Here is a 14,872-nt window from a genome sequence, read left to right on the forward strand (position 1 = left end):
CGACAGCATCACAGCCCTCGTCTGGCAGCTTGCCAAGTGAGAGCATGTGAGTGCCTGCAAACGCCCCCCTAAAAAGAGTAAAATGACAAAAACGAAAGGGTTGACCGAGCGTGTAGAAAACGCACAAGAAAGCCACATCAGTAGACCACTTGGGGCTAAGTCTTGAATCTCGAAAGGCATCTCTAGCCCCCCACGTCTTATGTATCGGTGGATGGCCCTGAATCTGCTCGAGGCGCAAGGGATCGAATCGAAAGGAACATGACAAGTCAGTCGTCCAGCGCCTTCAAGGTCCCACATCAATGAGTGTTGAGCGAGAGTCCCTGAAACGATCCCACCCAGTCATTCTGGGGAGCCAAGGGCGATGCTCCCTGCGAGTGTGGCGTAGGACTCGGCCCAGACTGCGGGTTAGGGAAGCGCTGTCGCATAGACTGAAAGTCTGCAGGATGCTGAACCTGGCCTCCAGGGAAGCCCTCCATGGCCGGGACAGCTCCTGTTCCGTAAGGAACGTTGGTTCTGGGGTTGGGATTGCCAAACGGACTAAACTGCCCGTATGGGTAGTTGGAAGGGGGATAGCCAGGCGCCTGAGCAAGGCGGCTTTCGTTGCCATAGGGCTGGCTGAATGTTGGCCGGAACCCACGGCTGTCTCTAGCCCCAGCTGTGAAGGCCGTGGCTTGGTGCGACTCCTGGTTTTGCTGGTTCTGCCGTCGATCACTGCCACCGGTGGCACGGTTAACTCCCACAGCACCAGGGCCAATGCCGCTTGGAGCCTGGATACCGAGAGTTGGGCTGGCGAAAGAGGCTGGGTTAATAGCAGACATCCAGATTCGCGTTTTGTAGATCTTGAACAGGTCCGTAACGAGAGAGTTGAAGTTGATGTACGAGTCGGCAAAGTAGTAGAAGGTCAACTTCTTCCAATCCCTATGATAACCATGTCAGTACATCGGCATCGGCAAGTCTATCACTCATACTCACATCTGGAATTCAGCATCCAGGATCTCCATGTTGAGTCCATGCTCCTTGACTTTCTGCATGCACACCCGCTTGGCCTTTGCTTCTTGCCCCTCCTTGTCCCGCAAGGCGTGCACCTCATGACTTTGGGCAAGGCGCTTGATGAGCTTGGGCCGGAGCTCGCCAGCATTTGGCTCTTGAGCATGATGCTGGCTTGGAGGCCCCATGCCCCCAACGGCGCTCCCCTGGAGGCCGGTGGAAGAGGCAAGAAGACCAGCCCCAGCTCCCTCTTGCGCAGCGGCGGCACCCTGGGAGTACATCATGAGCCACTTGTACTGCTCCTCGGCATAGTGTTCTTTGAGCTCCTTGGCTGTCTGCCAGTCGACGTTGTCCTTGGCCACGGTCCCAAGGTCAGTGCCACGATCAGCTTCAACTATGACTAGATCTCCAGGCTTGACAGTGAGTCCAGTGCCCTCTTGGATGTAGAAGACGTCGGCCCTGGCGCATTTGAACAAGACGATGTGGAGCAGCTGGTTGTGCCGGGGCTGAGCGATGCTATACACATTGCGATGAGGAGATGGCGCGCGATTCGCGTAGGGGTTAGGAAGGCCATAGGACGAGTACTGGCTTGGGAATCCGGTCTGGTACGCATTTCCCACGTTCGCAGCTCCGCCAAAGTACTGACCAGCTATTGTGGATGTTAGGGTGCGGTCCAAGATAAGGCTACGGGGTGTGCGCTCCCACTCACCGTGAGCAGCGGCTCCGAACGCAGAAGCGTCGGGGTAGCCGGGAGGAAAGTCTTGAGATTGCTGCATTTCGGTTGCGGAAGGCTCAAGAACTGAGGTAGAGTCTGGGATAGAGCTGATAGATCCCTGACGAGTGGGCATGTTGGCGAAAGAGTGTCGTCTGCTCTGCGAGACGTCTGTGACAGGGAATCCGAGCGAGGTCGACCAGAGGGCCTTCTTGAGGTTGGTATTATCAACCTTTCGGCCATCAACGCCAAACGGAGCGCGAATAGATGCCGGTCCATATTCACTCATCCGGCGATTTAGAGCTCGTTTGGCCAACATGTCGCCTGCCTCGTTTGCTTCATCAAGCTCGTCAATGGCAAAATCGGATTCTTCTGGCACGGTCTCTCGCAATGAATAGCCATTTCCCATATAGCCAGATCCGGTCACAGCCCGAGGCCGAATGCGTGCATTATACTGCGTTTGTTGCTGGCGTAGAATTGCGTTTTCTCGCGCGAGCATCTCGATGGTTTTGGCGTCAGAGGTTTGTTGAGAGGGTTGGTGTTGGTGCCAAGATTCCTGCAGCGATTCATTTGGGCTCTCGTCGTCATCATCCTCTACTTCCTTCACTTTCCCGAGCATTGAGCCATCGTTGGCCATTTCGCTCAACATACTAGGGCGAGAAGGTCGATGGCTAAGAACAGGATGGCGAGCACGCCCCAAGATAGCCGAGGAGCTCATAGCAGGCGGAGCGGCCGTTGACTCAGGATCGAGCTGACCAACTGAATACGACTGAGACCGGTAGGTTTTAGGTGTGGGGTGAAGGGGGATCGCGAAAGGGATTTGAGGGTTGGGCCCAGAATCCCGCGATACCGGAGACGTCTGCGTGTCACCACCAAAGAAGGAGTTGCCTGCAGTTCCTGGAGGCATGGTTGATGTAGGGGATGGCAGAACTTCGCTGAGTCTCGAGGGAGGATCCTTGCGCTCAGCGTTCCAGATTCCAGTTCCCCATGGGAAGGCGGATGACCCTGCTGGCCGGCCCATGACGGACGACGTTGAGTGCGAGCCCCAGGCGCCCGCACCAGCCTCGGCAGATGGAGTGCTGGGATGTGAAGCTGTGGGCGACATTGAGCTACTAGCAAATGATCCTTTGCGAGGACGGCCTAAGGTCTGTGAGGTTTCGTTCAACCACGAAGGTCTTCGAACAGGTTTTGGTGGTTGAGAGCTGGACTGTGTAGCTGTGTGTGCGGACTCTTGGCGATGGTCGCCTTCGTCGTCTGAGCTAGCGAGAGCTTCTGAATCTGGCGTGGACGTTCGAGCATGCAACTTGTCGAGGAGTAGTGACTGGTTGTTGGCCGTGGCCGCAGCATGAGAGCCTTGGCCTAGTCTCGACGGCGGGCCTGTCTTGAGTGAACCAGAGCTCATTGTCTGTCAACCTGAGGATGAAACCGCCTGGATATCCTCCAAACTCCTGCAAGGCTGATGTTGTGGGCACAGAGTCCTGTATAGAGAGGGAGAAGTGGTGATGCGACCTGGTTGCTGGAGCCGTGGAGAAGTAAGAGGCTGAAATAATGAGTTCTTTTCAGAAGAGAATGGAAACGTAGCTATGACTGATTAGTCCGATCCCATGAGTATTTGGTCTGCTAGGCAGTTATTCTGGTGGTGGGGAAACAAAGGCCTCGTGACAGGCCGGGCAAAACAATGCACAGTAATGGATGGCATACAAGTAAGTCATAGTGAATATCGCACCCAGGTCAACATATGGGAACAGGGAAATGGGGCAGTGGTGTGCTGATAAAGATGGGGAGGTATAAATCCAGCTCACTTACCAGAGACGCAGATCTCGAGGATGTCTATGGACTATGTCGTCACACGTGCCAAATTCTAGTTCGTGAAAACAGATGAAACGCGAAGGAAAAAAATAATAACGATGCTGCAGCCGGGATTGAGGAGATGTGGCTTCGCGGAGTGGCGATTCTGGTGGAAATCTGCAAGTCGATGCAACGGGGAATCTGGCGCGAGCCCAGGTGGTCGATTAGTGTGGTCGGAGAGAGTAGAATATCTAAACACCAGCGCGTCTAACCCAAGGCGCAAAGAGATGATTCAAGTTGTCGAGAGAGGTAGGGTGACGGAGGCAGGTGTGAGGCGGACACCCATTCGCAAGTAGGACCTGATCAATGTCGGAAAGGTGTAGAAGGGACGAGTGCGTCAAGTGCTGCGGCGACAAAGGGAACTAGTCGTGGCCCATTGTCAGAGAGAAGGCTCGCAAGCAGGCGCGCAAGACCGACACCACAGACACCGAGGGAATGACGCGGGGTTGGTCACTCGTAGGGGTGGCCCGTATGGCGAGAGACGACAGAGAGACGACAGAGTCGACGGTGGCGAACAGGTGGCGGTCGCTGGGTTAGTCGCTTCCTGAGTCCTGGACCTGCGTCGACCACTACAGCATCAACGGCAATGCCAGGAATAGACTGGCAAAGAATGGTTGATCGCGGATAGCGGCAGGTGGAAACGCACGAGAGATGAATGAGGAGAGGGTTCGCGGTGGTTGCTGGACGGTCGGAAGGCGGGGGAGGAGGACAGCGTCGCGCTGCGCACACACAAAGACGACAGTAAATGAAAATGGCAGTGGGCCGTGATGAGGAGAGACTTCGTCTCGCGTGTCGCGGGGCAGCGTTGCAGTGCGTCGCGTGTCGCTACTCCTTCCTGCTTGTTGACTGCTGCCGCTGCTCTTTGCGATGCGATGCGATAAGTGCTCAGGTTGTGTCGAGGTGCGGTTGCGACACGAGACCAGGTTCTAAGTGGTGCTGAAGAGGCACGTCGAAATGGCTGGCGGCGGGCGGTATGGGCCTCTAGCTAATACTGCCGTTCCTCTGCGGGTACTGGGGTGGCGGCGCTGGAGCTTCCAATGGGTGAAGTTGGTTGGCGGCGCAGCAGGGGAGGGGTCCTAGTTGTAGGTCGGAGCGGCGTCGCGAAAGGATGGCTGGAGAGAGGGGAAAGGTTGAATATGGAGTCGTGACAACCTTTTGATGAACAGAAGGTGGAGCACGGGAGCAGCAGAATCCAGTGGAGAGTGCCGAGGTGGAGAGGACCGCGAGGAAGAAGAAGGAGATGCGGTCGGAACACCGTAGGTCGGGAGTCTGATCAGAAGATCAGAGACTGAGGGGTACGTAAAGTGGAAGACGCTCTGTTCCTAGTCCGGTTACCAGCCAAACCTGGAGAACGATGCGTTAGCGGAGAGCCCTAGAGCAAGGTACCGATACCTCTGGTGACCATGTTTGATTTGCAGCACGGGCGACGCCAGAGGCAAGGCCAGAGAAACACCAAAACAAGGGAAGAGCCACCAAACTCATACCTGGACAGAGACAGACCTCGGATAAGTTGTTGCTTGATTTGCAGGAGCTCGGGCAACCGACGTCGTCGCGAAACCAAGGACGTGGTTACGATCCAGACTGGCGGGTTGATAAGGCACGTCGGCGCATCCAAGGTGCAGTAGCCGTGACCGATGGCGGTCTCGGAAAGTGGGCGATGATCTGGGGAGAGCTGCCTTAGCGAGCTAGCTGGGCGAATGCTGTGTCGCCTGCTCGGTAGGCAGTTGACGCTAGGACAGTTGGGCCGCAAGGCACGCGATATCGAGATGCGATTCTGGGCGGGCAGAACGTGAAGATGAGCGTGGGGAACTCGATCTTGATATGCTTTTCCAGACGTTGTAGAGGAGGGGACCCCCTCTTGGAAGATGGTGTCAACTAAGTGGCGGTAATGGCGGCGATGGGGAGGGCAGCCAGTCAAGGTGGTGTTGTTATTGTTGGAAGTGATGGAAGCAAAGGTAAAAAGGGTGGATGGATGGATGGATGCGGAGTGGAAAGAGCCAGGGCGCTGGCGGATTGGCAGGAGCCGGCAAACGTTCTCTTGGGTTACCTTAACTGGACTGTCACGACGGGCGTCGAATTATTGGTGACCACTGGAGGCTCTAGAACATGGTGAGAGGATGATGCAAAAGAGCTCTATCATAAAAGGCAAAAGGCATGGTAACTGTACTACAAGTTAGAGTGCAATCCCAGGCGCACTGCCCTAGGTTCTTGCGCTCTCTCCCAGGTCAATTGGCAGTCCCCCAGCGAGCCCTGGACCCTGACACGACGCTCAAGGCACACGCACTGGGCGCATTGAGGTCTCGAAACACATCCATACCCCGGACGTGTTAAGGACAGGCCAACACAAATATGAGGTCTTTCCTGGAACGCAAACTATCTGACAGGACCTGGGTGCTGCTCTCCTGGCCGCTGATACGACCATGGACGGGCAGCAACATGATCTGAATTTTAAGCTGCTGATGGCCATTGGCAGCCGTCCGTGCAGTGAGTGCCTTCACTGCTACTGCAGCACAGCACAGCACAGCACAGTACATGATGAGGTTGGGAGGCTGCGTCATTCGCCTCTCGTGATGCACAGTTTCAATGGGGGCTGGGATGGACGAGTCCTCGTCGCATCAACAACAGCACCCGCAAAAGACGGAGCCTATGACGCTTGGCTCTGCGGCTGCCCTTCCTTCAACGTCCCTCATCTCGTGCCCTTTGCGTACCTCATGTGTAGGGGGGGACGCGACTAGAGTCTGTTAAAGGGGGGGGATGGGCGGCTCCTGAAGCTACAGAAGGACACCCACTCACAGTAGGTAGCCGCTTGATGATGGACGTCGGGACACAGCAGGCAAACAAGTCGATTCTTCCAGGCTCAAGGTGGTGGATGCCCTCCCTGTCCTTGCAGGGCTCCGTGCTTGGTGCCGTTACAATGAAAGCGGATTGGACACTCCACATACGCTACTCGGAAGAAGCTCATCGACTCCACCAGGACCCCGACCAACCGAACGCTCAGCGTCAGAGCATCCATGGATCACATCAGGTGAATCAGTCGCGGGAAAAGGCGAGGAATCCGGACAGGATGCGGAGGGACCAGGCATGGCTGGCATTGCAGCTTGAGGCATGGGCTAGGGCTAGGCACAGAAGAGCTGGAGCCGGCGACCTCGACTCGAGGACGAGACCCCGCCGCCACTGGGCTCCATGATGATGGCTTTGGTAATGCCTCTCGGCACCCTGGTGAATTCATTGTCATTGTCATCCGACGCGCAGAAAGGCAACGGCGTCATCGTGTGTTGTAGCTTACCGGACGAACTATGATCGCGTCTCCCGTGACCATGCCATAGGTGGGATAGGCCGGTCAGCGATGCGATCCAAGGGACTCCCTGATCAAGATCGCCGCCGCACTCTAGTGCAAGACACAGTTCCCACCTGCTGGAAGCTCTCTGTCAGAGTTCCTCACGTCACTTTCCGGAGTTGGGCTTGCAATGGATCTGTTCAGTCTCAGTCAGAGAAAATAAAGAGCCGCGATTAATAAAAAGCAATATCCCTGCGTCCCAGGTTCGCGCTTCTTTTTCATCATATCATCCAACCTTGCTCCCTACCGAGATCAAAGATGATCCCTGGGTGTCTCGAATGGTCTCGGGGAACCTTACAACTGTTCCAAACCCTGCTCCAAGTCTTGGCTCCTTTTCGCTGTCTGGGAATGCCAACCCCGGCCTCATTCCCTGTGGGTGTAAATGTGATAAACTTTACTGTGCGCACCAAACCTCAAGGGATGGAAGGAACTTGCCTGTGATGGATGCAGTGGGTGTTGCCCGTCTACTCCCAGACAGTAACCAACCCTCCAAATTCACACTGTAATTGAATCCATGGCGAAGGACCTCCCAACATCAAGCTCACGCCCACCAGGAACTGCCGTCTTCTCATTAAAGTATCGATATGCCTTCAGGCTCTACCGAGCATTGAGTTCTACGCGACAGCTCGTTCAGGCCCGTGACTGGTTCAGTAATTTCGATGGAAACATCCTCAATTGTCTAAGCAACGCCAAAGCCTTCTGAGCGTTGAACCGTTTGGAGCAATATGAAGTCCAGGCCATGACAATTCGGCACATGGGAATGGCAGATTCGACACGCCATGTGGCCCGCATTAGCCAAGGCGTCGATCCTCACTCGCTCTCACCAGATGCTGGGGTTACGGTGCAGATTCAATTACCCTGCTCTCCCGCCTGGTGCTGTACAGCCTTCCCCGCGACGGCTTCGGCCATTCACCTGCGGCTCCTCGCCCAGTCGACCGTCCCCATGACGCAGCTTTGGCGCCTCGACATCCCCGAGAGTCTCCAGCTCGTCGCGGGTGCTAAAGAGCGAATTCCCTGCCAGGCGTTTCGGGTGCTGTCCTGTCTGTAAATCGGCAAACTGGATATGCCTGCCCAACCAAGAGCATTAGCAAGACGCAGGTTGCAGGCCAGTGGATGAATGCGACAGGAACATCTCACTCGACCAGACTTGGTTCGACTTAGCGTCAAAGAAACCACCTTGTTCCTCCATGCCAGGGAGCGCCACCAGCTCACAGCATTTGGTCAGTCGGGACGAGAGGAAGACATTGTTGTAGAACCAGCTGCACCGCGGCTGCAGCACGTCACGCGCCATCATGGCTGGGTTCCTGGAGCTGGGGGTGTTTACTGAGCTAAAGTTGGCAAGATGACGGCACTCGTTCTCCAGGACGCCGGTAGGCCGGGCACGGCGCACCTTTCGCTGGAGACAGCGTCGTTTCTGACAAGGCCTTTGCCGCTCCCTCCGAGGCCTGATGTTGATTCGGGCCATGATCGGATATATCACACACGTACCCCCTCAAAGTCTCAGCCTCCTCGACAATCATTGGGCTTGGGAATTGAAATCAAGTGCCGCCTTGGGGGCCTGCATGTCACTGAAATGCATGCATCCAGAAGCCCTGGAGAATTCATTGACCTGAGTTCGCCGTCAGTGCTGTTTTGATCCTACACAGGCAAGCCACGAAAAAGGCCGGTATTTCCAACTTGCAGGACTTCTCATGAAGCACTAGAGTCTAAAAGCCGAAACTTTGATGCCATGGAAAACGATACGAGGCTATCGGTTCGGATATTTAGCATGCGCGAGGCAAACGGCCATCACCTTCCTAGCCATCACGACAGCCACGGCACGGCATGGGATGGGTTGGGATGGGATGGGCGTGGTGGAGGTGTCCCCGCCATGCGATGGATCCATTGGATGTTGCACCTCAAATCCATTGGTTCTGGCGGGGTGCTACCCCGGATTTTCTCCTCATTTCGTGGAGCCTCAGGACGGAAACAGGCTTGTACCCAAGGGTACCGGTTCAAGGGAGCAGGATGCGCACTATCATCTTGACCATATCCCCCCGACGCCTGTTCAGGTGGAACAAAGCATCTAACGTTAGTCCGGTACGGCAATGCCCGTGCCAATCTTGCTGCGCTTTCAGGATCGGACACGGCAGTGGACGACGATGGCCTTGCACATGCCATCGAAGCGTTCCTGGCTATGGAAACATGGCATGGATATTTCGGTTACCCAGCACATATGCCGGTGTATCGCGAAGAGCAAATGCTGCTCCATCACGATCGGAACCTTTCGAGTCCAGCACGAGACCTCACAAACCACCAGGTTGGTGGCTGTGCCGCGCTGCAGCCGAGGACATCTGCATCAATGGCAAGCCCACAGCAAAGCTTGGCGTCGTCGAATTGGAGAATGTCTGAAGGTCGCTCCTTGTTTATCGGGGCATTTAAAGTTCGCACACCCTCTACTCCGAATCCGGCCACGGGACAAAGTCCCACTCCAGTATCCTTGCAGAGGTTTGAGGGGCTAACACGGCGCCATGAGTGAACGATGACCCAGGTCTACTGTGCTGCAGAGTTGGGCATCTCCGGTCTAGAGAGGAACAACACCACATGAATGGAGCGCCTATTGATGTCTCATAATCCATCGAGAAAGCCAGTGAGCCTTGATCTACCGATGCGTGCGATGGAATGAAATAATGGTACATGGGGGAGGGAACAGGGGCATGAGCATACGTGGGTATCATGAGGTTGTCCCGCCAAACTACTATACAGATACAATGGGTTCATATCATCCGGCTATCTATGCTGCCGAAGCCACCTGTCCCTGTCCCTTTTGCTGCTTCAGCTTTTCCTCGAACTTTTCAAACTCCTTGAGAGCAATCTCCTCCTCTTGATCCAGCACTTGCTTCACGCCCTTGACCTCTTCAATCTGATGTGGCGTATTAGCGAGCCAGTACGGCGTGGTATGAAGGAGAGGGAACAAAACTCACATAATGCATTAGCATGCCCTCAATACCGTTCTTGAGAGTAACCGTGCTGGAGTCGCATGTGCGGCATGCGCCTCGCAACCTCAGGTGCACATATCCTTCGTCATCGAAACCTCGGAAATCAATGTCACCGCCGTCCTCCTGGATGGCTGGTCGGATGCGCGTCTCGAGCAATTCCTTGATCATGCCGACAACCTCGCTGTCATCCTCATTGTATGCCAGACTGTCCTCCTCAGCTTCGGGATGGGTCTCGCCCTCACGACGCTCAGCGACGTTAACGAGTGTCTCGCCTGATGTAATTGCCTCGGTGATGAGGGCAAAGATCTCGGGTCGGATGTGCGCCCAATTGGCATCGGCAGCCTTGGTCACAGTGATAAAGTCAGCGCCGTAGAAGACGGAGGTGACTCCGTCAATGTTCATGAGCTTGGCGGCGAGGGGTGAGGGGTGCGGCGGCGAGATGGTCGCTCGGGGGTTGAGATATTCGATAAAGGGTGTAGAGAAGCCCTCGGGGACGACGCGGTGGTTTGGCAGGAACTTGAGGGCGTCGGGGTTCGGCGTGCCCTCGGTCTGGATGAAGATGGTTCGGACGCCGCTGCCGACGCCGGCGAGCCCTGGGGCGGTCGCCGGTCGGGCGCGGAGTTGTACCCGAGGGCGGGAAGAGGATGTAGCGGTAGGAAGCTGGGTTCGGACTGTGCTAAGAGGGCGAGTCCATCGCGGCGCTGTCCGGGAGGTCGTCTCCGTGGCGGACCGGGTGAGGGTAGCCAGTGTCCGTGACACAACTCGGGGAGCTCTGGAAGAAGCCATGACGCGATTCCGGAAGCTGGACTAACGATGATGGCAGGGAAAAGGAAACGAGGAGCGAATTGTAGGGGGGCAATCCAAAGTATCAATAGGAAGGATTCATCAAATGCCTCTGCTTTGAGAATTAAGAGAGAAAAAAAAGAGCGGTTTGGTGTTGGCTTGTTCTCGGACTCTCAAGTTTTCGCCGCCGTCCTCGGTCTTGTGTAGCCGTGCAAGCCGTGATAGGCCCGAGCATTAGTAATTGCCGTGCTATGATGCAAGGGCAGGCTGAGGGGGACCCGTTTGTGCACGGACCACACTTTTTCTTTTTCTCCGTTGCTCGAGCGCGGGTCGGAAGCCATGACGCGCGGGGCCGTGAGCTTGGCCTGTCATTTTTTTTTTTCTTCTAATCGCAAAAGTTGACATCACACTTTCAACCGATCTTGCTTTCACGTTGAGCGCTCTTTTACAACCATGTCGACCACTCAGGAAGAGCCAGATAAGGCTGCGCAGCCTACAAATGAGACTCCGGTGCCGGACACTGGAACTCAAGATACCGCTGAAGCTACCACAAGCTCTGATGCGACACCGCCCAAGTCTTCACTCTGCGGCGTGTGCAATGTGAACCCGCCCAAGTACAAATGCCCACGATGCTATCTCCCATAGTGAGTCTCCTTCCTTTTCCCAATACCAATCAATACCAGTCCTAACATATCCAAGTTGCTCCGTTGCTTGCAACAAGACACATCGCGAGAACCATCCACCCGATCCCGAGCCCGCGCCCAAACCTGAGCAACCCCAACTGCAGCAGCAACCCTCAGAACCGCGACAACCATTCAACCCCTCGAACCCCTTCCGCGCTCTCGAATCCTCCGACAAGCTGCGCCAGCTCTTCCAGAAATATCCCCACCTGCCCGACCAGCTTCTTCAGATCCACGCCGCTACCCTCCCACCACCCGAGACCAAGTCTGCCATTCCTGCCTCCCTCCTCAAGGGCCTACCACCAAAGAAAGAGACCTGGAACCACGATATAGGAATACAGAATGGCAAGGAGGCTTTACGCAAGGCCCGCCGCGCCGACGGCGAGGAGGGCGATGCAATTCGCGAGTACTCGGAGCTGATTCTGCATCTCATGAACACCGATAACGCTGAAGCCGATGTCGGTGACATACTACGCCAGCAACTCGCGCAGGAGGATACGAAGCTTATCGAACGCTTAATGGCACAGGAAAAGCGCTGAGCGGGCATCAGCGTTACACGCCGCAGGACCAAAAGGACGACATCTCTCGCCCTTTGCATTTCAACTTGAAAGCGCGTGGTTTTTAAAATTGCATAAGGCTAAGAAGTGCCTCTTGGTCTGAATCTGAATAGTTGATGATAATGTTACAATGTGTCCCTGGTTGGTGTCATATTATTCTTCAGGTATAATCCATCTCATATCTCTTCCATTTCCATGTCCATTCACTCGCTAACGTTTGAATCGTCCTAGAAATCCAGCCTTGGGTGATTTTGGTGAGGTTGAAGGCTGAGCCTGAACCTCTGTTTCATTACCAGGAGGACTAAGCTTCTCGTTGTTGGTCTTCTGGTTCACACTGGCCTTGCGCTGCTTGAGGCCCGCCCACTTGGAATCTCGTCGTACCTTGACTGGCTGATCGCTCTGCGACCAGTCTACACGGTGCACCTCAGCAGCTCGCTGGGGATTGGCGATGTTGGCAAGACTGCTCCTTCGCGAAGGTGCCGCGCTGGTGTTGTCTGATCCTCGCCGGTTGGGAGAGTTGGCACCGCCAAACTCGGTCTTGAAGGGCGAAGCTGGGCCAGAATCGCGCGCAAATGCCGACGAGACGTCTGAGAAGCCCGATGAGCTGGCAGAACCTCGTCTCCCAGAGGTCGGGTTGTTATGGCAGACGGCCCCGACGGCGGTTGAGTCTCTGCGGAATGGGACTTGGAGTTGGGAATCGCTTCTTCCCCACATGTTGCCAGTGCTCATCCTTCGGCCTGACTCACCCGCCTTTAAATCATTCCAGAACTGGCCCTGGACAGAGATTCGAGGGTTCTTCTGCTGCGAGTTTTCCTCGTCCACCTCGGCAGTACTCTCTAGCCTTGTGCGGCCAGGAGGTCCCGATGGTCTACCGCTGCATAGACTCTGTGCTCGTCTGTACTGTCTGTTGTATTCTTGCAGTGACATGGTCCCATTGTTCATGGAGTGAGGCCCGGGGACAGGTCTCATCCCCTTGGGGGAGGGCTGAGCCTTCTGTGCTAGAGGCTCCACGGTAGTTGTTCGAGCAAACTGTTGCGCCGCTACCTGTGGCACATGTCGATAACGGACCTTCTTCTTGGCATCTTCTTCTTCCTGCCGTTCGGTTTCGTCGGTGTAGTTGGAGCCCCTGAAACGGAGGTGGTCAAAGATGCTGCCTCGACGGGATGGTGCAGCCTGAGTAGGTGTACTCAGTTTGTCGTTCTTCTTCTCCTTGTGGGACTTGGGTGCTGTTGATGTCGTGGCTGAAGCCGGTTGCTGTGCCGGAATAGTCCTTGGAGACGGCTCACCCATGTCATTTGCTGACATGGGCACCTGAAGTTGATTTTGTTGCGATGGCTGTCCATCTTGTTCAACAGCCAGGCCGGTGAGCTTCTTGCTCAGCTCATTGGGGTCGAAGGGCTCAATCTGGATGCTCTTTGGCCTGTGCCTGGGCTTACCCGAGGTGTTGGTCTTGCTGGCAAATCTGTTCGTTGGCTCGTCCATCGAAGCACCCGTTGTGTAGAGCATTGTGGTGGTCATGTTGGGCAACTTGGGGGGCCCTCAGAAGAAGTGCGGGTGTGAGAACCTGAGGAATGGAATGGCACTGTGACTACAGCGACGGGAGGGGCGTTGACCAGACTACCTTGAATGGCGAAGGTAGCTGTGTTGAGAAAGGGTGACTATGTTGTGCTCCTTGTTCTTTGCAGTATGGAAGGGCAGTGTGCTGGATATCTTGAGAACAAGTCCTTGTGGTCCAGGGGAAGTCTGGCATCATAAATGTATTCCGGATTCGCCTGGGAGGCGAGATTTTCCCATGGTCATCTCTTTGACTGCGCGAAGGCTCCCACACGGTACCAGTCTCCACTACTAGGTCACTATTTGAGTCGCTCTGTAGCTGCGTGGTAATATGTTAGTCCTATATCTCGATTTGGGTGAGGGAAGTGAGATGCCATTTATAATTGGCTGAGATCCCGGCAAGATACCTAATGGGAGCCTTCGCGCAGTCAAAGAGATGACTATGCTTTCTTGGCAAAGCATCAAAAAGCCTTTCGGGCCTGGCCCGCAGGGGGAAAGTCTGAAATCGGCTGGTGGTCCATGATGAGACGGCGTCGATCCGCAACAGAGCCACGGCGCAAATGGCTCGTGCCCCGACGGCAATGTGTGGGGCAGTCCGGCCGGAGGTTATTCTGGCATGGCAGCGTGGTAGCCATGATGCCCGTGTGCACCGTCTGGGGTCCCTGATCGCCATGGGCGGGCAGTTCTCTCTGGGGCAACCTGTCGAACAATGGACCCAGCTGCTTGGAGAAGATGCTTTCAGTCAGGGCTCTGTGGGACGAAACATGGTCATGTCTCACATTGCTCAAGTCTCCGAATGCGGACTCACGGGATCCCAGCATCGTTGAACAGCGTTCCGGGAACACATATGAGGCACCCGAGGAGTTGCCCCCAACCAGAGCTACGGCAAGACATTGTAGTCAAGCCCCCACTGCAACAACGTTTGCATCGCTCAAGGTCGGCCGAGTCAACCGGGTGTGCAAGGGTGTCGGAACGATGAGGTGGGCGTGAGCCAGCTCGCCAACAGCTGAGCGTGGCTAATCGGGCATGGTGTTGTTGTTGTCGATATGTAAATGAAATTCCAGTCTTGGGGCCAGAACTGAGATGACCGGAACTTGTCCAATCACAACCAGCGGCCATCGTTCTGATGCCCACGGAGGCATCACTTCCGCGGAATTCCATTTTTTAATGTGTTCTCCTAGGAAACAATGCAGTCACTTAGCTCTCGCTCGAATAATACCGTTTGCCCGCGGGCTCACATCGTTCTCGCATGTCGACACCAAAAGAGTGATGATGAATCTTAATCCCCAAGATCCGTAGTTAAATACGCAACTATTGTTTCAGAAGCTGACCATGATGTAACGCATGTAATTTTGCCCATTAAGATAAAGGACGGGATCGCCCAACACATGCTTGATCGCGAGTCTATCCATAGGCTGGCACGTATCGACTCTTGC

The 14,872-nt window shown here is 55.3% G+C and overlaps 4 protein-coding genes across 4 annotated transcripts; 1 reads left to right on the plus strand and 3 right to left on the minus strand.

Annotated features, from left to right (window-relative positions):
• Positions 1-296: 296 nt before the first annotated feature.
• NCS57_00124600 (uncharacterized protein) lies at positions 297-3,101 on the minus strand (the record flags this gene model as incomplete). Its single annotated transcript, XM_053051316.1, has 3 exons — positions 297-918; positions 973-1,636; positions 1,697-3,101. 3 exons carry the CDS (start codon positions 3,099-3,101, stop codon positions 297-299), a joined length of 2,691 nt encoding a protein of 896 aa, XP_052919831.1.
• Positions 3,102-9,657: 6,556 nt separating this feature from the next.
• Positions 9,658-10,648, minus strand: NCS57_00124700 (Nfu-N domain-containing protein; the record flags this gene model as incomplete). The annotated part of the gene is made up of 2 exons (XM_053051317.1): positions 9,658-9,786; positions 9,848-10,648. The coding sequence occupies 2 exons, from the start codon at positions 10,646-10,648 to the stop codon at positions 9,658-9,660; spliced, it is 930 nt and encodes a 309-aa protein (XP_052919832.1).
• Positions 10,649-11,098: 450 nt separating this feature from the next.
• Positions 11,099-11,864, plus strand: NCS57_00124800 (HIT-type domain-containing protein; the record flags this gene model as incomplete). The annotated part of the gene is made up of 2 exons (XM_053051318.1): positions 11,099-11,289; positions 11,345-11,864. The coding sequence occupies 2 exons, from the start codon at positions 11,099-11,101 to the stop codon at positions 11,862-11,864; spliced, it is 711 nt and encodes a 236-aa protein (XP_052919833.1).
• Positions 11,865-12,092: 228 nt separating this feature from the next.
• Positions 12,093-13,400, minus strand: NCS57_00124900 (uncharacterized protein; the record flags this gene model as incomplete). The annotated part of the gene is made up of 1 exon (XM_053051319.1): positions 12,093-13,400. One exon carries the CDS (start codon positions 13,398-13,400, stop codon positions 12,093-12,095), a length of 1,308 nt encoding a protein of 435 aa, XP_052919834.1.
• Positions 13,401-14,872: the final 1,472 nt, after the last annotated feature.

Source organism: Fusarium keratoplasticum, chromosome 1 (assembly GCF_025433545.1).
Source record: "Fusarium keratoplasticum isolate Fu6.1 chromosome 1, whole genome shotgun sequence".
Lineage (NCBI taxonomy): Eukaryota > Fungi > Ascomycota > Sordariomycetes > Hypocreales > Nectriaceae > Fusarium > Fusarium keratoplasticum.